At 35.5% G+C, this 24,047-nt stretch overlaps 1 protein-coding gene across 1 annotated transcript; it reads left to right on the top strand.

Moving 5' to 3' along the window:
- Nucleotides 1-27: 27 nt before the first annotated feature.
- Nucleotides 28-21,837, top strand: TTK (TTK protein kinase). Its single transcript, XM_010003092.1, has 21 exons — nt 28-172; nt 454-679; nt 5,104-5,210; nt 5,893-6,036; nt 7,086-7,194; nt 7,289-7,364; nt 7,447-7,547; nt 8,414-8,513; nt 9,032-9,155; nt 11,501-11,679; nt 11,804-11,937; nt 13,717-13,843; nt 14,938-15,030; nt 15,711-15,868; nt 15,959-16,110; nt 17,334-17,458; nt 17,763-17,843; nt 19,255-19,431; nt 20,150-20,240; nt 20,462-20,559; nt 21,748-21,837. Exons 1-21 carry the CDS (start codon nt 28-30, stop codon nt 21,835-21,837), a joined length of 2,637 nt encoding a protein of 878 aa, XP_010001394.1.
- Nucleotides 21,838-24,047: the final 2,210 nt, after the last annotated feature.

Raw genomic sequence — 24,047 nt, 5'->3', positions numbered from 1 at the left:
CACTGGTTTTTAACCTTGTGTCTGCAGATGGAGGAGGAGGAACCAAGTGAAAGACGATTGTCCCAAATTGCTTCAATAATGAATAGAGTTAGAGACTTGAAAAACAAATACAGAAATGAAGACAATGTCACAGATGAATTTAACTATAATAAAATCTCAACTGATACAACAGGTATGTGTTTTTCTTACTATATTGTCACTTATGCAAATCATCTTATCCTACACTAAGTGTGAAAGCAATTAACTGAAAGGATTTAAAGTTTTGTATTTCTTCAGTGTTAATAACCACAAAATACATTTAAATCTCTCCTTGTTTCTTTAGTTAACTCTTGCTGTAATCTTGTGTTAACAAAAAAAGTAACCACCAGTCTTCTTACATGAAAGCTTACAGTGTGTTCTTCTGTTCGTGTTTGCTGCTGTTTAATTAATCTCCTTTGTTACTTTTTTTGTCAGATAACTCTGGAACTGTTAATCAAATAATGATGACAACAAATAATCCAGAAGATTGGCTATGTTTTTTGCTTAGGCTTGAGAAAAAGGGTGTTCCTCAGATGGATGTTAGCCTACTGAATAGACTGATTGGTCGTTACAGTCAAGCAGTCACTGCACTACCTGCAGAAAAGCACAGTCAAGATGAGAGCTATGCTCGCATCCTTGTGAGATTTGCTGAGTTGAAAGCGTAAGTATAAATTTCCAGTTTTCAATATAAGAACTCATAATTCACAACTCTGAAATTGATTGTAAAAGTAGTATGTTTTCATTAGTAGTTTCTGCAATAAGTTATAATTTTGAACAGGGATGTTTTCATATCGACTCCTTGAAACTAAGCAGCTTTGGCTAGTCAGCGTGTATCTTGTGTCTGCAGTGCTGGCATTTTTTATATACACTAATAAACATGTTTCAGAGCTTTTTGATTTAGAGATGTAGACAGTCGTTTTCTGGGTTCTATGTGTAGTTACATGGGGAAATAGCATGAGACTAATTTTTTTTCTTCAGCTTAAAAGAAGCTGCATGGGTGAAATCTGGTATAACTTTGAATAACTGTGTGTTAAACTGTGCATGTTGTATATTAGGTTTAATTTCCCTGTGGACTTCTAGAACTGATTTGGCTTCCATGCAGATGATTTGCTATTGTCTAATCCATTCAGTCAAACCATCCTTGTCTAGACTGCTTTCTCTTTTTTTGGAAAGATGCATCCCAGCTACCTTAAATAGCTGCCGTAGGGTAGGAAGAACATCTCAGAACATAATTCTATACGTTTATCCTTATGAAATTAGTTTTGATTTGTTGCTTTATTTAATCCAAACTTGAACAGTGTGGTTGTTCAGCCATTTTCAGTCATGACTTGGCACAGGTGTTTGGGTTTTTTTGTAAGGAGTTTTTTGTCACTTGAAATACGGTGTACTTGTAGATTTTGATGAAGAGCCACGTTTTAACATTGCATCAATCCTTAACAATTAGTGTTGAGCAGATGGTCTCCCAGTGAATATAGCAGCTAGTCTTTTTCCATTTCTTGTTTGTCCTCCCATTCAGCTCTTTGGCAGGTAGCTTAATTTTGCAGAATTATATGGTCTGCTTCTTGGTACTGTCATTTGCAAGGATCTTGCAGCATCAGTGTTTACTGAAAGCATACAATGGAATTAATCTGTGGAATCTACTGTTGAGAGACAAGCAGGAGTAAGTAATGACCTGCTATGAATCCTCTAGGACCCTGAAGAGGTAAGGTATTCTTCTCTAAGTGGAGTAGACCATATCTTCCAGAAAGATGACCTATATTTTAAAGATACTGAGAGAGAACCTTTTTTTTTCTTTTTTTTTTTTTTTTTGAAGGGTTAGTTGCTTTTCCTCAGAACAGAAATTGTTAAGTAAGCTTCCAGCTCATACTTTCTGGAATTTCTTTTCCAGAATGGTGGGTGATTGGATGCTATTATCAAGTCACATCTGTTATCTTATTACTTACAGTAGGAGTTTAGGTTAAGAAATATTATTTCATACCACCCTAATGACTTAAACTCCTGGGTCTCTTTCCACTTGATCTTTAAAATATGTTTTTAGAGGTGGATACTTTTAAAATGGATACTGGAACTGTGTTCAGTATTCTGTGTATTGCAGAAAGCAAAACAACATGACCAAACCACCTGCTAATGCTGGAATGAGTGAATATATTAACAGTATTAGTTGCAGTGTCCCACTGAAATGTCTTTAGTTGCTTCAGTGCTACAGCCTTTAGGGACCTTCTTGGCAGACTAGTCGATACCTTGTTTTGTTATTAAAATGCACTGTGTATAGCTCTGCTAAAATAGAGCTTTGGTTACCAGCATTACTGTAGAATCTGCCTAGCTCACTGGGTAGTTTGAATCTGCTTATTTTTGTCTGCTGCTTGATATTTTAAATAGGAAACATATGACTGATGCTATTTGCCAGACTTGGTAATGAGGATTCTTTTTTTTTTAAAAGCTGAACAACCTACTCCCAAACCCCTCTTAAAAAATGTACCCAACAAATTCTGACATAGCATCAATCCAAATGGAATTTTGCTGTGTATCTCCCTAAATGATGGTACCCCATTTGAAAGTTATTTTCAGACCTTGGCCAGTTTTTAATAATTCATTATAAGATAATGCAGTCTGATTCAGAGTCGCATGTAATATAAAGTCAATTACTTATATGAAACTACGTTTATGAGCTACATGTGTAATCACACCAGAACATGAAATTGTTTTTGACGGGTCAGATCTAAAAAACAATGACAATGATGTTGCCTGTTTTTAGTTTTTGGATATTAATGTTAAGTTAATCAGTGAGTGGTTATTTGAATCTTTTGTGCTTGGCATTTTACTCATTGCTCATAATCTTATTGGTATATGCAATGTTCCTGTTGCTGGCTGTCAGTTTTTCTAGTACTGTCAATTTTGTTTCTGCTCCTGAAAATCCTCTTATCTCATGAATTAGAGTGCTTCTGATTTTTATTTTTTATTTTTTTTAGCTATTGCAAGTGAAGTAACACTTTGATAAATAGATGTTCTGATGACACTGCCTCTGATGGGAGGAGAATGTGCTTTTCAGCAGAGTTCTGCTTGCTGTTGTCCCAAATGTCCTGCCTAAAAGTCAGACCATGTTAAAGTTCAGAGGCGGTGACAGTGGCTTGAGATTTTAGTGTCTGTTGGCTTCAACTCTGTTTTCTGATAAAAGCTCTATTATTCCATTCTTGGCACTGAACCTGTCTTGTCCTGGTATCTTTAGCTGCAGTTTGACTATACCAAAACATTTTGACTTATTATGATAGTGATGTTTGAAGAACCCTTGAATGTACACTGATATAGGCAAAGGTGAATAGTCTGTAATTGATTATCTGTATTGCACATTAACCATGCCAGGCCTGCTTTTATGTAATGCTTCTGGCTGTAGCACAGTGCCACCAAGTGTGTGCCACTGGAGGCCTGTTGCTAACATTAAGTCTTGTTCTGTATATTGCTATCCAAGTAATTTCTGCTTTCTACAGGAACTTAATTTTTAACATGGCTTTTTGAAAATGACTGTAATTCATGTTAGAGCTTAATTCTTGTTCCTCTGACTTTGCAGATTCTGTGCCTGTCCTGTTGTTTGGCATGATCAAAGCAGAGTTTATTAAACTTACTGGATTCCAGTAATATGCTTAAACTATGCTAGATACTTTTATCATTATTAATTCCCCATAATTCATCTGGAGATATATTCCCTTTAGCTTTCCATGTTGTGTTTTTCTGTACATATTTTTAAGCCATGGTCAAATCTTTCACTGTTCCCACTTTTGAGTACTATCCTTGTTATCTCTTGAACCAGGGTGGAATTTTGGAATAAATTCCTTTATTTCTTGATCATGAATTTTGCTAGTAAGTGTCCAAATCATTATTTTTTAATAATGAAAGGAAGGAAGGAGTCAATTGAAACATAATGTTAATTTATTTCATAGTGATTTAGGCTTGGGCCTCTTCTATCTTCACATGTATTCATTTTAGCTGTAGATGCTCTGGAATATTTGAATGTTGATGTACTATATGCAAGCACCTCAGTTGTCCTACTTGGTAATGTATGGCTGCATGTAAAACTAAGATTAAAATGTAGAAGTAGTAAAGAAACTATTAAATGTGAGGTATCTTGTCTGGACACTGTGGCACAGCCTGTGCATTTCTGAAGTGTACCTCGTTTCCCATCGCTGCTTCTGATGTGTCTGCAGTAAACAAACTTAAATCCACCTTGTGCTACCAAATTTACCTGGTAAGACTGTGTTGCCTAGGAGTATGGAGGAAGTACAATTTCCTACATCTCATAAGGAGTCAATGTTCATATAGAACCCTTGGTAGAGGTAGCTACTGGATAAATGCTCTTATCCTAGTTTTCTATAGGTATGGTATTATAGGGATACCAACAGAAACAATTTCCTTCAGTGACCTACATCTCTGCTAAAGGAATCTGACAATTTGGGTGCAGTTGCAGAAGCTCTTCAATGTAGAAAAGCTCATAACCTCTGGCAAAACTTTGGAATTTAGTATTGCTTTAGTGTAATGGAGTGGTAACTTTGTGACCATATTGCTGTGGAACATAACTAATAATACATATAATTTTTCTTCTGACTTAATACATTTTCCCATGCTTGGTGTTTCTAAAGCAGTATCTCCTCCCTTTCCCCCTGCCTTGCAACCTCCTGCATACAGGAGTGGATGCATCTAGATAATTGGAGATTTTTCTCTGGATAGTGTCAGCATTTAGCCTGGAAGGGCTACAGGCAGGTGTTCTGTACAGGTTAGTGAGTGTTCTGAGGAAAAATATCTACATATTTCAAGGAATAATATAAGCAGTGATAAAGAATGAGTCCTTAATCTTTCTCTTCAGGTTTGAGCACATCCTGTTTCTTGCTTTTTTTTTTTTTTTGGAAGGGTCAGCTTTGTACCTTTTATTGATTAGCTTTTTAAGACTCTTAGCTTATTTGTGCTTTACTAATGGCTCTAAGGAAGAGGAAAAACCTCAGTTACAGATGGATTGCCATAATGCAGCACATAGAACTTACTCCTTGTTCCTCAGGCTCTTCACCTTGTGTAACTATTTATACGCTGTCTTTACAGTCTCCAAGATCCAGAAGAGGCACGGGACCAATTTCATCTGGCCAGACTGAACTGCAAGAAATTTGCTTTTGTGCATGTGGCTTTTGCACAGTTTGAGCTGTCACAAGGTATGTAGAAAAAAACTCAAGTGAAGGTTTTTATACGTAAATATATTGCTTTCAGTATGTTTTCTTAAACACCCCCTATCCTCCCCAGTTCTCTTCGATCTCCATTTGTCATTTAGTGACGTATAAAAATAATAAACAGTATCCTTCCTTTTTACTTCTATTTTTCTAACTGCAGTGCTTTCTGGAGTAGTGATGCTTGATTTAACAGCAGCTAATTTTAACTTTGTTTTTTGTTAAGTGCATTAAAGATGTTTTATAATGAAATGTAATAAAGTTTGTCTGGTCAGATCTAAATGAAAGTCCATAAAGGTTGCCTTTCTTTGGTGATACTACAGGAAAAAATGGATTTTAACATTTCTGTTGAATTTCCTGACAATTCCTGTAACACTAAAAAATCCTGAGAATGTGGTTCTGTGAGTTCATAGAGCATATTTTGTGACTTGGTGCTCTACTTCATGTGAAAATTTGACTTACATGATTCATTTGTAACTAATTCCAGACAGTATCCTTAAAGTGGGTATCTAAGAGAGGAAGTGCCTAAGGAACAATGACTTCAATGAATGATGCAAAGTGAATATAAAAGAGCATGAATATAATCACATCTTTAAAAAAAAGACCATGTTGCCTCAGAGTAATAGTTTTTATTTCCTTGTTTTCTAACTCTGTGTTCCTTACTACTCAGGAAATGTGAAGAAGTGTAAGCAGCTCCTTCAGAAAGCTGTGGAGTGCTCTGCTGTTCCACTAGAAATGTTAGAAACTGCTCTTCAAAACTTTCATTCACAAAAAAAACAGTTGCTTTCAGATGAGGAGAAGGAGAACTTTGCAGGTAACTACAGCTTCTTAAAATGTTGGTTAAGTTTATAATGTTGTAATTCTAAATTGAAAATAATCCTTCTAATGTTTTTTCCGCTCTAGATATAAACTCAATCTGCTATGGTCTAATAAAGTCATATATATGTATATGCTTATTCCTACAACACTTGTTTCCATCTTCAGTGCAGTGACTGTGGCTTGCAGGAGCCATAGGATGCCAGATTCTCTAATTCTGCAGAGTGTTCCTCTGACTATTGTTAGGTATTTGTACTTCGCAACAGAGGCAGCTGAAAGTGAAATAAGAGCTACTAGTGGTGAAGAGGTATTAGAACTGAGACATACAGAATAACCTATGCAGATAGCTTACTCTGAGGTGTATCTTGTGATAGACTGGTTAAGTTCTGGCAGTCATTTCACTGAAGTCAAATCTAGGAGAAGGGATCCATTTCAACTTCATGTATTTATCAGTAAAAAAAATGCTTGGCCATATCATAAAAAGTAACTGATACTGATTGCTGGGTATGTAACTTCAATAAGGGAATAGTTATTTCTTGCAGACTTCATTATGTAAATTTCTTTGGAGTAGAAATGAGAAAAAAACATGGTTTAACTTAAATATTGAAGTGCATGTAACTAGCTTGCCCAAAAGTGGCTTCTGATTCTTCTGTATTTTAGCTTGTATAAGGACAGCATTAATGCAAAACAGTTCTAATTTAATTTCATTAGGTATGTCTTCAGGAATGTGGTTTGGGATTTGAATAGTTCCTGTTGAATCAACCTTTGTGTGAAACAACACACAACTAATATATTTAACAATTGTTACAGACCATTTTGTGCTTAGCCTGGAAAGCTTCTTCCGGTTGTAAGACTGTTTGTCTGAATTGTCATTTCTTACATAATTATATAAAATGCCTAGATGAGTAAAAAATAGTTACATATGTCCTTCATACCAGATTACTGCAAATGTAGATTTTTTAAATTGCACTTACTAGTAAGAACATTTTATTCTTTTGAAATAAATACAGTCTGCAGTATTACCTGAATAATTCTGATTTACTACAGTGTCAAGTACACAAGAGTCTGGACTTCAGAGCATAGTTGGAAATCACAGAAGTATAAAAAGGAATGATTCTGGAGAAAATTCTTCTACTGTTACCAGGCTTTTCCTTGGGTATGGATTGATTTCTTATTTTCTTAAAAAAATCATTTAAACCAAAACCAAACACACTACAGTGTTTTTTGTTTGTTTTTTTCTTTGCCTTCAGGGAGGAGAAGTCACAGGAACTTGATGCTCTAGTTAATTACCAGAATCCACTAAGACCACTAAACAAATCTAACCAGGTAGAACATGTAACATTTTTCTTCAGAATCTTAAATCTCTAATTCTCCTTTACAAATCTGATAACTTTCAATTCATTTTTAGGCCTGTCCCTTTGGGAGGGTTCCTGTTACACTAGTAGCTGATGATGATGATGATGATGTGAAGAAGACTGATGTCCCACTTACAGCTAGTGTTATGAAAAGGTATAGATACTTGGTTTACTACACCACAATAGATTTTACTACACCTTTTCAACAGTGTTTTTATTGGATGGTGGAAACGTCAGATGTTAATGTTGAAATTGATTTAAATATTATTCACAAATAGTCATTATAACAGCAGTAGTTATTGCAATAAGCTGCTTTCTATCTTACTACACAGATTCTTTGTGTGAGAGCATGCAGAGATTAATTTCATGTTCTGGCTAATCAGTAGACTCAAAATAAATGGACACTAAGGCAAAAATACATTTTGTTCAAAATGACTTTACACTTGTGTATTGTAGAGTCTAAAATTAGACATAAGGCAGTCTTGTAACTTCCAAAAGATTCTTGTCTTGCTTTTTAACATAATCCATACAGTGGTTATATTAAGAAAGTCTGCCAACTAAAGTAGTCTGCTACATGTTGTGTGACTGTAGCACAGAATGAAAGTAAACAGGTGAATACTCCTCCCAACCCTGATCAAGTCTGTTATACTAACTTTGTTCCTTTCTTACTGCTATATGATTAAATTAATGCAGGAATGGTAACTTTGTCACACAATAGTATTGTTCTGTAAGTAATTAAAAATTTACTTAGGAACCCACTGGGGTTTAGGATCCTAGCCATAGCTGATCCCTACTGTCTACGGAAGACAACCAGTTAAGTAATCTCTAATTTCATAGGATGAAGGTGGTGTACAAATTTCTTATAATTTCTCATTTGGCTGTCAGAGTAGATCTGCTTTTCTGTATATTTGAAACTTGTAGCCTAAAGTCTTAATTCAACTGCCTTTTTCATCTGGTTCACAATGCAATTTTTACATTGTATGTTGGCATGTGATGTAATTAATGATCTTATTTCAATAGGCAAATGTCTGGCTCCAAATGTAAAGCTTTTGTTGCCCCTTTTCCACCATCAGAACCAAAATCTAGTGGGAGTGATTCATATGACCTGGGAGACTTACAGGTAATTGAAACAATTAAAAAATAAATATAAGGAACTGTACCTGGCTGTCTTGTGGTATAAGAAAGGAAAGTCTTAAGACTTGTTTCTATTGAAGAAAAAAATAAAGTAGAATTTTCCTTTATGTTAAGTAATCAGTTGGGAATAGAGATGCTTATTGTGGCTTTTAAATTTGAAAATTGTTATGCAGTAATAAAGAGCTTTCTCTGAACAATATATCTGATAGGAGAAAGGGAGGTGGAGAGGCTAATTTTGAGCTATGCTTTGCATTTCCATGTCCTGTAACCCCATCTCCCAAAAGAAAATGCCAGAACAGAAAGCATTTGGGTCTCTTATAGAAACTATGTTTGAAGTTCAGAGTGATGGATTTAAAAATATTATCAGTAATACTTGTCTATGTACCTTGCACTCTTTTATGAAGTATATCTGCTTTGTTGTGTGTTGTTCATTATCATAAAGAGATGTATTTTGGACACTGATGTTTCCCTTGATTTTTTTTGAGATACTCTGTTTTATTTTAGGCTTTACAAGAAAGAAATTCTTTACAGTTGCAGACATTGGATGAGAACAGCTTAGAAATGGCTACTGATTCAATTGTAACTCTCAAAACCAAAATAGATACAAGTCTTGCAATGAAAAGAGAAGGTAACTATTGATGTGATGTTTTAGTGTTTTTGAAATAGAATAAGCATTGAAAATTTGCTGGTCTGTCTTCTTAAAAAAATTCAGCTGCTACATATTCTTCAAAAAGTGGAAAGCTGGACTGCTTGGAATTGATGAGCATGTAGTTAAAATTTGGCTTTTGAGTAGTATCTGTGAAAGGAGTGAAAAATCCCCATCAAAACCCCCCAGAATCCCCACTGCAACATTGTTAAAAAGCGTGGAGTACTGGGCTTGAAGTGAAATGCCAATGTGTAGTGCTCATTCATCATGTCCTTAGCTCTTGCAATCATACAGGTGAGCATGGAAGTAACAACAGTGCAAGGTTTCAGATTTAAACCTGCTAGCCTGAGTTTAGAAAAATGTTGACAGAGTAGCATGTAACAGTGCTTGTTTATAAAAAAAAAAGTGAATGTTGGTTGAGAAAAACCCAAAGTAAGGATTATAATGTTCCTCAGAGGTAGTGTTTAGATGTGAGACAGACTCAAACTTGTAGTAGTTTGCTACTTTGGGCTGAGTTTTACTGCAGCAGATGTACACATGTGAATCTTGGGGTAAAGTAAGTTTCTTTAATGTCAGTTACTTTCTCACAAGGTTTCCTAAAAGTATGAAAATACTTTGTCAAAAGGCAGATTATTTGTTCCTTTTCTCTTATATCTGCAAAACACCCTGAATTATTTGCACTGTTCTTTCTGTATACTGAGTGGAATCTAGTTTATGAACTTTAACTGCAAGGATCCTTTGTGTGAAAGATACTTGTACTAAATAAATGTGTCCTTTGTAGAGGCATATTAAATTTCAGTGCCAATTAATTTGTCCTGTTACACTTTAACTGTATATGCTCTTGCGTTAAAAAAAATGATGTTTCAGCCTTAATTTTGTTGTTTCTTGTGCTCCTTAATTATGTGTAAATATAGCACATAATGATTGTCTGATTTTTAGAAATTCTATTTCCTAAAGAAATCTTAAGTTTTGCTATCATTTGAATGGCTGAGATTTTTATCATGTTATTAACATACTTTTGGAGTATTATTTTTAACTTTATTTTAGAAACAGACATTTTTGGTGTGTTCCAAAAAAACATTAGCTCAGCTTAAATATTTTTATGATGCATGGATTTTGACTATAATGTAAAGTCACCTCACAGTGTAGAAAAAAGTGTGGCATGAGATCACCTTACATTGTGGTCTTTCTGGGAAGTATTACAAAGAACTCAGTTTTGTAGAAAGTATTTCAGGGCTGGTAAAATTTAGGTTAGTACCAATCACTTAGCACCGACATCATGGAGTGTGGAATACATATACTAATCTTTTACAGTTACTTGCCACCTCTGTGCTTTAGCAGAAATCTTCATTTCCTGGAAGGCTTTCTGATTTCTGATCCTGCTGTATAGAATAGGTGAAAATGTCCCTAAATGCCACATCACCTCCAGGGATGGTGAATCAACCACTTCACTGGGCAGCTTGTTCCAATGCTTGACAAGTCTTTGTGTTGAAGAATTTTTTTCCTTGTATCCTTCCCTTGGCACTACTCAGTGTTTTCCTCTTGTTCTATTGCTTCTTACTTGGGAGAAGACATTGACCCCCACATCGCTATACCTTTCAGGTAGTTGTAAAGAGTGATAAGGTCTCCCCTGAGGGACAGCCTCAGTATCCCCTCAATCCCCCAGCAAAATTTCAGTTTGGGTTTCAGGTCGTATTTGTGCTTCATTCAAGCTTGCAGATGAGATGCTGGTTGTAGTATCCCAGTCCTTTGTTAGCTAAGTTTCAGTCAACTTCTGCTTAGCATGGGATACTGCTTTCTAGTAATATGAAAATAAACCTAAGCAAGCAAGTGAAGAAACACTTAGACTGTGTAATTTGCAGCCTGCTCTGCAGTATTCCACCAATTCAATGTCCTATTACCTCTGCAAGAGGAACTGTGAGAGGGAGCATACCTTGCCCCTTATGTTTCTGGCTTCAGTCATTACACTGCATTGTAGGCTTCCTATTTTCACAGACAACTGACTTCTAATTTGAGATATTGCAGTAAGTTTACCTTAAATGCTCTATAAATCTGTTCAGTGTCTCAGTATGTAGTAGTACAAATGATGAATATGGTCTTGTTCTCTTAGTAGTATCCTAAGATTTTTAAGAAAGTTGCCATGTTACTACACTGAACAGAATATGAATTCTGAGGATAGTATGAATGCCTTCTAATGCCCAATTCCAATAAGCTTACTGTGTTAATTTATTCTTATATAGAAGATGAGGTTAAATAAATCTGCCCAAAACTCTTTATGTGGTTAAGTACTAAATATCAAGTCTTTCTAATCTAATGATTTTTTTCAGAAAAAGTCCAGCATCAGAAGCGGAAGGTACCAGAGCCAAGGAGTCTGGAAAGTCAACAGCAACAATCTAGTTCTGGTGAAAGCTATAGACAGCAGTTGGGTCAGATGCAACTGAACTGTGTTAATGACAGAAAAAAATGGCTAGTCCAAGGAGTGATGCAGAAAAGCTGCTATACAGAGGTAAAGTAACAGGACTACGTAGTGATTTTATAGCTGCAGCAGCTTTCACATATTAGAAAAGGGATTTCTGTATTCTTAGTTGTGGCTTCTTGTATGGAATAATTTCTTGCTTTGCCTGCTGTAGGGAAAAAAAAAAAGCCTTGAACAGTCTGGTCATACCATTTCAAGAGGTTTGTCACCACCAGATGCTGTTTCTAAGAAAAGTGATCCATCACATATTTGTGGAACACCAAGCACCACATATGACTATATGGACTGGTAAGCCCCTTCTTTGAGCAGCACATTCATGATCTTTGGAAAGACTTTTTAACAGAGTTTCTTAAGCTTTTCTGTTCAGATAACAAACAAGATTTATGGATTATTCCAAAGCTTGATGTCAAGTTCCTGACTTGAAGATTCAGATTGCATTTAGGTAACTTCTGTCTTCCCTGTAAGCGTTTCAGCAATTGGAAGTAAACTGCCAAATCAGTATGTTCTTATTAAGGCATGTACCTTTTTCTCCGATTCCTGCTACATGACATTTGTTTACAAGCCTTGTTTTTTGCGGTTAACAGGCTTTTTATAGATTGATAACTGTATATCAGTGCTTCCCAGGATGCAATCATCTGTGGGTTTTCTAAATCTAGAGGCTTGCAGAATCAAGCACAAGTTAGGAAATGCTAGCATTTGTTTATCCATGCAGTCTTAAGTTAGGCATAACCTGCTGTGCATATGTGGATAAATCTTGCTAATTCTATGTTTACTGTTTTCCTACGTCTATAGCATGAATCATACAGGTCAAAGCTGTATGATGACTAAGCACTGTTCTGTTGGTAGGATCTCTTGCTCTGTAGCTGTAGAATTTAGAATGTGTTGTGAATGAAGCACAGCATCTCATGATGGAACTTGATAAAAGTAGTACTTTAATAGATTATGTTGTTGCTTCTTTCAAACGCTAATAATATGGAAATTAAAAAAAACTCTCATTGCACACAGTATGCATATGCATATAGCAAATACACATGTGCATATACACATAGCAAATTTGTAGAGTTCAGTATTTGTGTTCAGTGAGAACCATGGTTTGGACTGTTTTTGACAGGGTTCAAAATTTTCTGATTTTATTCTCCTAGATATATAAATTCCAGTTTTGATCTTGGCATCAAATTCTATAATTAGTATGTAGTTATTGGACATGGGTTAATGGCTTTAAACTGGAAGAGGGTAGATTTAGATTAGACATCAGCAAGAAACTTCACTGTGAGGGTGGTGAGACACTGGAACAGGTTACCCAGAGAAGTTCTGGATTCCCCATCCCTGGAAGTGTTGAAGGCCAGGTTGGATGGGGCTTTGAGCAAACTGGTCTAGTGGGAGGTGGCCCTCCCTGCCTGTGGCAGGAGAGTTGGAACTAGATGATCTTTAAAGTCCCTTGCCAACCCAAACCATTCTATGATTCTGTGAAGTACTATGGGGGGAAAAAAGTGTATTTGGTAATATAACTAAATATATTGTAGATGCATTGGGGAACAAATAAAAAACCAAAACATTTCTTACAGTCTTTATTTTTCTTAAATACATGATCTTCCTGCTCATATACACACCATAGCTAAAGCTCTCATAAACCCTCTCATTGCTGTGCAGTTGTTTGCCTCAGTGTGCTCACTTTAAAAAGTCTCTCTTCATCTGAAAAGTCTTTGAATAAAGAGTAATAAGCTAAAGAAAACTTACTGTGGCTCAGACTATCTTGCTATCTGAAGGTCAGCTCTCCTAGTTACATGGTCCTTTCATTTTCCAGTTTGTGGGGAGTGCCAGCTGGTATCTGAATATGGGAATTTAATATATTTCCAAAGTATGTTATAGTTTAAGTGTACTTCTAAAAGACTTCTAAGTCCAGAAATTGAAGCGATCTAAATGCTAATTATGGAATGTAGCAGAAGCTTGGACTTTTGCTAGTCAACAAGGTTTAACTTCCAAGAAGCATTGAAGTTTTGAACTTTGTTGTTAGAATAATATTTTAAAAAACAACTAAATGCAGCTATTACTCATAATTTCATTTAGTTTCAGAACACCAGTTGTAAAGAAGAACTTTCTACCAGGATGTCAAATTTCTACTTCCTACAGCCAGTTCCCATATTTTCTACCACATACTCCAGCAACTCCATTTCAAAATCAAGTTGGCTTGCAGGTAACAATTTTAGACTATCTTCTGTAATTTTCCAGTACATATTTTCATTGGAGACTACTTTAGGTTAAATATATGTGTGTATGCATGTATATTTTTAGTCTAAAATTGTTGTTCATATTTCTGGATGAGTAATGGAAAATAGTCTTTATTGATAATTCTCCAAGGAGCTCTTTTGTCATATTATGTGTGAGTTTAGGTAAGTCAGCCCTTGAAAAATCAGTTTTGTAAAAATCCTGAAGCCTTTTAAGTCTCAAATCTAAGCCTTTTTAGATCCTAATTCATGACAGAGGCCAGAACTAGAGTCACTATTTTTGTTCTGCTCTGCTTTTATAGTGGTACTACCCACTGCACTGGAGTAACCAGAAAGAGAAGGCAGTGTGTGTTAGAAACCCTTAGAGTCTAAGGGAAGTAAAAGACTGAAGAATTACATTCCATCTCCATTTTGTTCAATTTCACAAATGTTGATGCATTTGTAGTGGCCTGAAATAATGTAAAAATGGTTTGACTTAGATGGGTTGCACAATCAGGTGGGAATCTTCCTACCTGTAGATAGAATTGGTGGATAGGTTTAAGCTTCCTACTGTAGGATTAATATTTAAAATTTATGGTTCTTCTACAGCTTGGTGTAGCAGGTGTGGGCAATACAGGCTGGTTTAGTCTTGCAGCACTGAAGTCTGCTAGGCAATAGATTGCTTCAAATAAAATAGGTGATTTGAGTACAGCTCTAAATTAGTTGAATACTATGAGTGAAAGTCTCTTAGTCTAATTTCCAACATTATCTATAAAGAGAGGCGTGAGTAATGACCTGAGAAACTTTTATTAAAGAACATCCTGATCTTGATTTCCCAGTGTGAAGAACGTTGTTATCTTTTATATTAAAGAGTTCAATTATATTACTTGCCAAGTGATCATTATACAAATACTTCTGCTATGGAGGTCTTTACCTTTTAAGTTTATCTTTACCATAATGGACTTTGTTCAGAAAGACCAACACAATTTAAAGCATATTAACTTGATAAAAAGTAGAGGTCTATCATGTTCCCCTGCATGCACACCAATAGTAATTTTTCTTAACTTTTTTGGTATGTACACAGGTTCCATCTTCTATACCTTCACATGAATGTCTTGCCATCAAAGGAAGAGTTTATACGATATTAAAGCAAATAGGCAGTGGAGGGTCAAGTAAGGTAAGATGCTCTTTTGTCCTTTTAGGTAGTCAATCATTTTCAAAGTATTAATTTTATTGTAAACATACAGGTTGAAGTAATTTAGTAAGGAGTACCTAATACTGATGTACAAAGTGTGAGTGACCCAGAAAATCTCAAATATGTTGATTTAATGCTTTGCTTAGACTTTATCCCTCATGGAGGCAAAAGAAACATAGTGCACAGATTACATTTGCCAGACAGCCAGCAATAATAACTGAATTAATGGCTTATGAAAATGATTCTTCAATTATTACAGGATGTTAAGCACAGTCCTTTTCATTTTAGTGGAGAATTAAAGCAAAAACAGTGGCTAGAGGAAGGGGGGAGGGTTGTTGAGGTAAAGAATAACAGTGAACAGAAATTCTGAACAAATGTGATTAGAACACTGAACAGAAATTACAGAAAAGAGTTATGGAAAAAGTGATCATAGAACTCTCATGAGCATCTAAAAGCAGCAGCTAAATTAGTAAGCAATGTTGTGATGAAATGGATGTGCAGTGGGAAAGATTCTTTTGCATTCTTTATCTTAGAAGCAGTTTAGTGTTGCTTCTTCCTTTTGAGAAGCTACTTTTTCTTTGAAATTCTGTCTCTGGTGACATGAAACATAGTAAATCAGAATTAGTTTTGAGTGAAGTTATTAAATTGCCACTGTTTTGCAGGTGTTTCAAGTACTGAATGAAAAGAAGCAGTTGTATGCTGTCAAATATGTGAATCTAGAGGAAGCTGATCAACAGACTGTTGAAAGCTATAAGAATGAAATAGCTCATTTGAGTAAACTGCAACAACACAGTGATAAGATCATCCGCCTTTATGGCTAGTGAGTAAACACTAACTGTATTAAACCAGTGCCTTTTGGTATAAAGAAGTTACCTTAAATTTTAATGCAAGTACATTTGTTTCTTTTCAGTGAAATTACTGATCATCATATCTATATGGTAATGGAGTGTGGAAATATTGATCTCAATAGCTGGCTCAAAAAGAAGAAAAACATCGATCCATTGGAACGAAAGAGCTATTGGAAAAATATGCTGGAAGCTGTTCACACAATTCATGAATATGGTATTCTTAAGTAATTCTAGGTATTTGTATAGGTTATATGGCAGAGATAATATAAATGTGTTTACATTTTGGAGGTGGCACTGCTCTTAGTTTTGGTGTAAACCTAATGATCTTCAAAAATAAGTATTTACTGTGCTGGAAAAAAATCTTCAGTGAGACAAAAGACAAGAGTAAATTTATATGCGGAGGTAGACTGCTAACGCACAGGGATCTGCAAGTATCACTTTTGTATAATGCTTTTGAGTTCCTTGCAACAGCCAGAAAATAATCTTTCCTGTATTAGACTAGATTTTATACTCCAAATACTGCTTGTTTTCCATTAGACTCAAATGTCAGCCACTTACCCTCTCCAAAGAAGCTTTGGCGTTAATGGCAGCTTTTACCCAGCTCTATCTTGTTTACTTTGACATAGTGTTTCAGCTTTTTCTCATAGCTCTTCAGGCCTTCCTTTCATCTTTATCTATTTGAAGTGCATGTATCTGTATTCTGTTTGGCTGTATAACATAAAGGAAAGAGCATATTTGGATCTTTTGCTATTTTAAGGAAAAAAAAAATGTGGAGAGACCTGTCCATTTAGCAGAGACCATTACCTCTTCACAACACAAGAACACTAGAACATTCAATAACATAGGAAGACAGCAAAATATACTAAAACACAGGCTACATATACAACATGATGTGTCCTTGAAACAAAATTTTGCAGAGATGGATTGGTTGATTTTATGGATAACAAAAATTCATAATAAATCATGTGTAGGGTTTTTGAAAAGTCAGTCATATGTAATCCTCAATGAATGGTACCTTTGAGATTAGGAAGCAGGAAACATCAGACTAAGCAATATAATTATGTACCTGCTTAACTAATTATTTGAGAAAGTTACAGAAGTGAATAGGACACTGGAATGATCCAGAACAGCAGCAGTTCAGTGTGACGTGCACAAACAGCTAGAGCGCCTGTCTGAGAGAAACTATACAACTCGGGTCCCTTGGACCTATTTTGGGGTGCCTGCAGATTTGAATAAATAACAATTCAAACTATGAGCTCATGCAAGCCTTAAATACTTAAAAAATAGAAACACAATTTTCAAAGAATGTTTTGGCTTTGGCCAGGTAAAGCTTTTTCTTTGTGCAAGAGTTATAGGAGTTGAGCAATAAAACCCCTGTACTTCAGTAGTAACTTGGCTTGACTAAACCTGTATTGACTTTAACCTCTTATTTTACAGGCATTATTCACAGTGATCTGAAACCAGCAAACTTTCTGATAGTTGATGGAATGCTAAAACTAATTGACTTTGGCATTGCAAACCAAATGCAGCCAGATGTGACAAGCATCATTAAAGATTCTCAGGTGAAATACCTCTGGAAAACTTACTTTTCTGTAAGGTGCTATAGTGCTTGCTGATTATCTTCACTACTGTGGTAACTTCTGTGAATGCTGAAATTTTGTGCTGAGTAATTTTATATGTGTGTATATAAATATTCTTGTATATGAATTTTTAGATGTTTTAAAGGAAAAACAATGGCTTTCAGCCCTAACAAAAACAAAATTTCAAGGTGCTTCTCAGTGCTTTGAGACAATATACCATTTTATCAAGTGAGTTATATTAAAGCATGCTTCACTTACAGGAATATTTTTACATTTATATGGCTAGGTTGGCACAATGAATTATATGCCTCCTGAAGCAATAAAAGATATGTCTTCCTATGGAGAAAATGGGAAATCTCGATCTAAGGTAACATGATCTTTTTTTCTCCTATGCCCTTCAAGTTAAGAAAGTAATTCAGGCATGTATCTTAAGACTTAGTTTTCGCAAAATCTTACTCTGAAGCTAGAACATGAGGAGATCCATTGTGTTATGGTGATGGTGGGCAGAGATTGAAAGTTACATACTGATGTATTAATGACTAATGTTACAAAAGTCTTCTGAGCACATTAAGGTTCCACCATACTGTGCATCTCTGACAAGTCCTTCTTTGCACTTAATTCACTCCAGGCTAGAGCTTTGAGGGAGTTTTTTCTGGAAGGATCTTCCATGGAGTCAAGTGAGAGAATAATTTCCCAGTTTCTTCTTGGTTGCCTTTTGTGCTGCTTATGCACTTCATTTTATTATCTTTGGTTTGCCAAAAGCTGGTGGAGCTCTTACGGTACTGCTGGCTGCTACACAGCTGCATGTTAGCATTCTACATAAGTAAATCTGGTTTAGCAATCTCTTCCTTAGAGGAAGAAAACTTGCTAGTATGTTTGCTTAAACAACAAGAAGTGAGGGAAAGGAACTTCACATTGGCAGTCAAGCTTCAGTTAAGGGGTTCATAGTTTTGTGGAAAGGTGGTATTAAAAGAAAAAATCCATGTTCATAGGTATGTGCATCACTGAAAGCTTGTGACTTTATAATAGTTGAATGGAAGTATTACCGTGTAGTGAAACAGAATATTGTTTTTCTAAGCACAGAATAGAATGTTTTATAGGTGTATTTCTTTGATTAAACATGATACTTTTTACCTTAAAAGTTTTAAACCTTTACATCTTTAAAAACTGCATACAAAGTGCAGACTTGTCTGGAGCTCAGCTCATCTAAGCAAAATCTAGCTGTTGTGCTTGGACTAAGGCTCATTGTGTGCCTCTTTCCACCTCCCTCCTCCCTCATTCCCCAAGCCTTGGGTGCTTTTCTTAAAGTGCTTCAGCTTATTGGGGTAATGGGGAAACTCTTGTAAGGAACAGCTCAGGTATGGTGGTTGAAATCTGAATCCTGTTAACTCAGAGGAACTAACCTATGGCTACCCACTTTGGGGACATAGCTGTGATTTCTGAATTGAATGAATTTAGTATTCTTATTTTTATTTACTCATAAATACAAAATTAGAATCCTCCTGTTCAACTTGTTAAGGACTACATTTAATTTTATTTTGTGAGTTGTTCAAGTAAGTTGATTTTCGAAGATAATTTACAGCATATTACTTAATGAAGCCACGTTGCTGTCTTTAGCATGTTATCTTGGTGATTTTGTGTCATAGCTACTAAGATCTGTTATGCAATATAGAACAGATAAACTCTTAAGGTGAAATGACTGTACTATTATGATAAATTTCCTGAAGGGGCATTTCCTTAAGTGAGGACTAATCTTAGTATTTTTGGTTTTATATTAGATAAGTCCCAAAAGTGACGTGTGGTCATTGGGATGCATTTTGTACTGTATGACATATGGAAGGACTCCATTTCAACATATAACAAATCCAATTAATAAACTGCACGCTATTGTTGACCCTACTTATGAAATAGAATTTCCAGATATTGCTGAGAAGGATCTTCAAGATGTGCTAAAGGTAACTGTCCCTTAAGATTAATTTTGCTTCAAGTAGTGGCAGCTTCTTTATTTAAGGCATATTTTCTTATACTGAATGATTTGTGCTTAAGACACTTATTTTTTTTCCCCACAAATAAATACATACTTCTGCGTCTAGTAACAGGCCTTATTCCAAAAGAAGGCTTAATGAAGCTAAAGCTGCTTCATATAGCTTCCATAGTAAAAGTCTCTTCAGCTCAGTGGAAAATAAGCAATACTTAAAGCTGGCTTAATTCCTTTGAACAAAAAAAAAATAATTGAAGCTTTTGTACTCACTATCCCTTTCTCTCACCCTCCATATTTGCTTGCTTTTGTAACTTGGCTTGTGCTTTTGCTTGACCCCTAATTGTCTTGCTCAACAGATAATGAACTGAAATCTAAAAACACTTACCTTCTTCACTTTCAAATCTCAGTGTAATTTTATGTCATTCAGAATAGAAGGGTATGGTGTTTACCTCTTCCAACATTGTTGCCTGAGTAAAACAGGTTACTAAGCTTTACTCCGAAGATCATTGCTAATGAAGGCAATGAGGTTAATCTATTATGAATTTTGAGTCAAGTCTTTCTGAGTATGTAGTTTAACAGTCAGAATTTCTGACATGCATCTATAGGGTCTTTTAAGTGTCCTCACTGTTAATTCTTAGGAAGATTCTTAATTTATAGGCAAAGCATTGTTCCTTTTCTTCTTTCATTTGCAGCGCTGTTTAATAAGAAATCCTAAACAAAGAATATCTGTTTCGGAGCTGCTGGTACATCCCTATGTTCAAATTCAAAGTAACTGCCAAACAGGTACATTTGTTTTAAAATACATTTTTACTAAGTAGTAGTTACAATTATGTTTAAGAAAACAACATGTTTTACTCCTACATGTACTATCCACTTGCTGGTGTAAAAATGTATTTTATTTGGTGTCTATCTGTATTTTAGTTCTTCAACTTTTCCTACAGAACTGCACTTGTAATTTATATGTAGGTCTGTACAATTTTATCATAATTATAAATTGACTGCAGGTGTTCCAAATGCAAAAGGAACAACAGAGGAAATGAAACGCATCCTGGGCCAGCTTGTTGGCTTGAATTCTCCCAACTCTATTTCTAGAGCTGCTAGGGTAAGTGAATTTTCTTTTCTAATTTGTATGGTAGTAGGTGTTAATGCAAACAAAAGTTGTAACTAGTAGTGAAAGCTGAAAAGATAGGTATATCAAAGCTGTAAACACAGCTGGAAAAACGTTCACATTGCAGTGCTTTTGTTTGCAAGCATGCAGAATCTCCCCACATCCTTCTGAATGGGAAGGGTTGAAAGGATCATGGTGACCTTGATTTTAGCTGTTTCCTTCCTTTCCACCTCCCAGTGTATTTGTATTGCTTTATTTCCAAATCCCCCACTGCTCTAGCATCTCTTCTCTAACACAGTTCTCAGTGTTCTACTTTGCTTTTAAGCTGCCCAAAACCTGTAGTAAGTCTTCTAATTTAAGAACCATTATTAAGAACCATTGAGAAATTTATCTCAATCTGTCAAGAGTGCTTTTGGATTGTAACTATTCTTACTTCCTGGAAGCTGCTGAACTGTTAATGCCTCCCTGTGTGTAAATCAGTCCCTGGATGTTGAGGTGTTGCCTCTCAGTTTACTGCCTGAAAGAGAAACTTAGTAACTTTTCACTGTATTTGTTCCTTCCACATGTCTCTCCAAAGAGGTGATGGTGGTCAAATATGTAACGGTAACATGGAATGCAAAGCTGCTTTCAATAGGGAGGAAAACAAATTCAGTATGCATAAAATACATATAAAGAAGTTTATTTACACTTACTCTGCTAGTCATTCCTGATTTTGTAACTATAGGAGTAAACAAAAGATAATCCTTATAACTATATTGTTATGTGGTTATGTTTTGTGGCCACCGATTTTCCTATGTCATATATGTTTCTTCACCCTGAGGATTTAAATACCTTTCTACCATGCTGGTGTTTCCCCATCAGAGACCACTAATGGAGTAAACTTGATTTTAAATCTTGCTAATTCCAATGTTCTCTACCAGCTTGTAAAGCTCTATAGTTTGCTCGTGCTGCTAAGACAGTGTATGTGTTTTCCTGTAGGCACTACATTGCATTACTACTGGTACAACTATGCTGCCTTAAGTGTATCTTTATCTTCTGATTTCAGAGAGAAGTTTTAGTATGGGGTATGGAATATGTCAGTATGAGATTACTTATTTCAAGTGGTAACGTTTGCTATATAGTTGGAATTTCGCATGTAATAAAATTGTTCACCTGAATACCTGTGTTTTTATTAACTTCCAGACTTTATATGAACAGTGCAACAGTGGTAAGAGCCTTGATGTATCAGCATTTGCAAAACTTGGGAGTCAAAAGTCATGGACAACAAAATGATGTGCTACTGTTCGGGATGCAACAGAGATGTCTGGTCTGTTTAAAAATATTTTGTGCTGCTAGCTTTTAAAAGGACACTCAGCATAAAATTTGCATTTTAAAATGTTCTTTGTGTCTTCAGATAATGCTTGCAGATCATTAAAAAGAGTGTATTGAATGTTTTTCACTGTGGGCTGTTTCACTATTTGCATAACGCTTGGATTGAACAATGAAAATTACTAGTTGGAGATTATGGTCTTTGTTATTTACAAAGACCTACAGACTTTGGAGTACAAAAACTTGTATAAGAATCTTCAAGCTCTTTTCTCTCCCTTGAGCTAAAACAAAAATGTTCCTAAAATGCCTATTGGTGTACATGAAAAACATGCAAATATCTCTTGAGGTTTCTTCTAGGAACACAGTATTATGCTGATCTATCCTTTGCCAACAAATGCCTCTGGTGGCCAGTTTTGATCATAACTAAGGGAATAAGCACTATATTTACTTAAGTGATCAGTTACAGTGCTGGTAGATATATGGAAATGTTGCCCAGTTTTTGAGCTGTTCCTGTGGTTAAGTGATATGGTGAAAGCATCAGTACTGTGCTGAAGAGTTATATGAATAAAATGCCTGTAAATCAAATATGTTTTTCAAGTATCAAAATAATAGAGAACCCATCAAGATTCAATATGGTCAGAAATCACTTAATTTGAATTTTTAAAGCATTAATACTAAGCGCTCTTTTAAAATGCACTGAATGTAACAGGGCTGGGTTTTTAAATATACAATTAGGAGGTTGATTAGGTTTTGTTTAAAATGCGTTATGTTTCTGGTGCAAGTGTATGAATTTTACATTTCCTTAAATGTTTGAAAGATGTTGAAATATCTAATTATTTTAAATTGGGGAAAAAAAAAGTCTTGCCTTCAGTTTTATGACAGCTGCCATGCTGTCTTTGGATACCTTCTAAAACACGGAGCTTGTCAGCTCTTGAACTTGATCAAACATTTTGAATTAGTCTGTTTTGACTTTCATTCATAACAGCCCTGCATGTAAAGATCCCAACTGCGTTATTAAAGTGGCTGTTTCCTTGTTTATCTGCAAGAATCAAGAGTATGTGATATGTCTTGATCAGTGATGGGAAAAGTTGAAGGTCAGCACTGGGGAAGCTTTCCTTTATAATTTCTGCATGATAGGTTACTGAGTTCATGCTTTCTCAGCTTCAGAAGAACATTGAAATATTTTGAAGTCTCTGTGATAGCTTTCGTATTTTGTGTTTGTTTGGATAACTTGTACTGAGAAAAGATGTTGTAACATAATTTATCACAAAGGCTAAAGCTATGGGAGGTTTCTTTCATTGTTAGCATATATTTAAATATTGTCATCTTTGCCCTCTTTCGATTTTTTTTTTTTTCATTTTTTGTTGGTGGTGTTTTGTTTTTTTTCAGATTGCCTGAATTTACAGGACTTGGTTGTTTCTTTTTGATCTTGGAATGCTAGGTTTTACTGGCTTCCTGCCAGTTGATTTCTGTAGCTTTTATTTCAATGACTCTTTAAAGATTTAGAGGATAAAAAAAATCTGCTTAATCTTGTTTCAAAACTCTTAAGCCCCCAGCACATTCATATGCCAGTTAGGACTATCCTACTTCAACAGAACAAGTGTTTGTAAAAAAGCATTAATTATTCTCGGGTGTGGTATTTCTGTGTCTGTTCCAATACCTGCCCTCCTTTGTTTCAGGTGAGCAGTGATTCTCAGGAATACACAGGGAGAGTGATTAGGAATGAAAACTGCTCTGGGAGGAGGGCTGAAGTGGGGGGAAGAAACTGTGTGCTCACTCCAGTGATGGGACATATGCAGGAACAGCACATCTCCCCTTCTTGTCAGGGCAAACTTGGAGTGAGAAACTTAACTTTTGATCTAATTGTTATATTGAAACAGACTGTGGAGCCTCAATTACTCATCTGTGGGGATGGGTGGAGCTATCCCACATTTCTAGGGAAAAAAGTTAGATTTTTCTGTAATGGTCCTGTTCTTTCTGATATTTTAATCACAGACTTCCTTACTCCTGCAGAAGTTCAGTGACATTCCAAGCATAATGAGTACATATACTAATTATACTCTGCTTGTCTGTTATATAAATGTTATAGTTAAAACTTAAAGCTACTACTGAAGAAAAAATGCTACTCTTCTGCACTTTTCATGTTCTAGGCAGTTTGAGAAACTACTTACAGT

The sequence above is a fragment of the Chaetura pelagica genome, unplaced genomic scaffold, assembly GCF_000747805.2.
Source record: "Chaetura pelagica isolate M959 unplaced genomic scaffold, ChaPel_1.0 scaffold170, whole genome shotgun sequence".
Classification (NCBI taxonomy): Eukaryota; Metazoa; Chordata; class Aves; order Apodiformes; family Apodidae; genus Chaetura; species Chaetura pelagica.
Note: the sequence above shows the minus strand (reverse complement) of the source record. Positions and strands in the feature narration are given on the sequence as shown.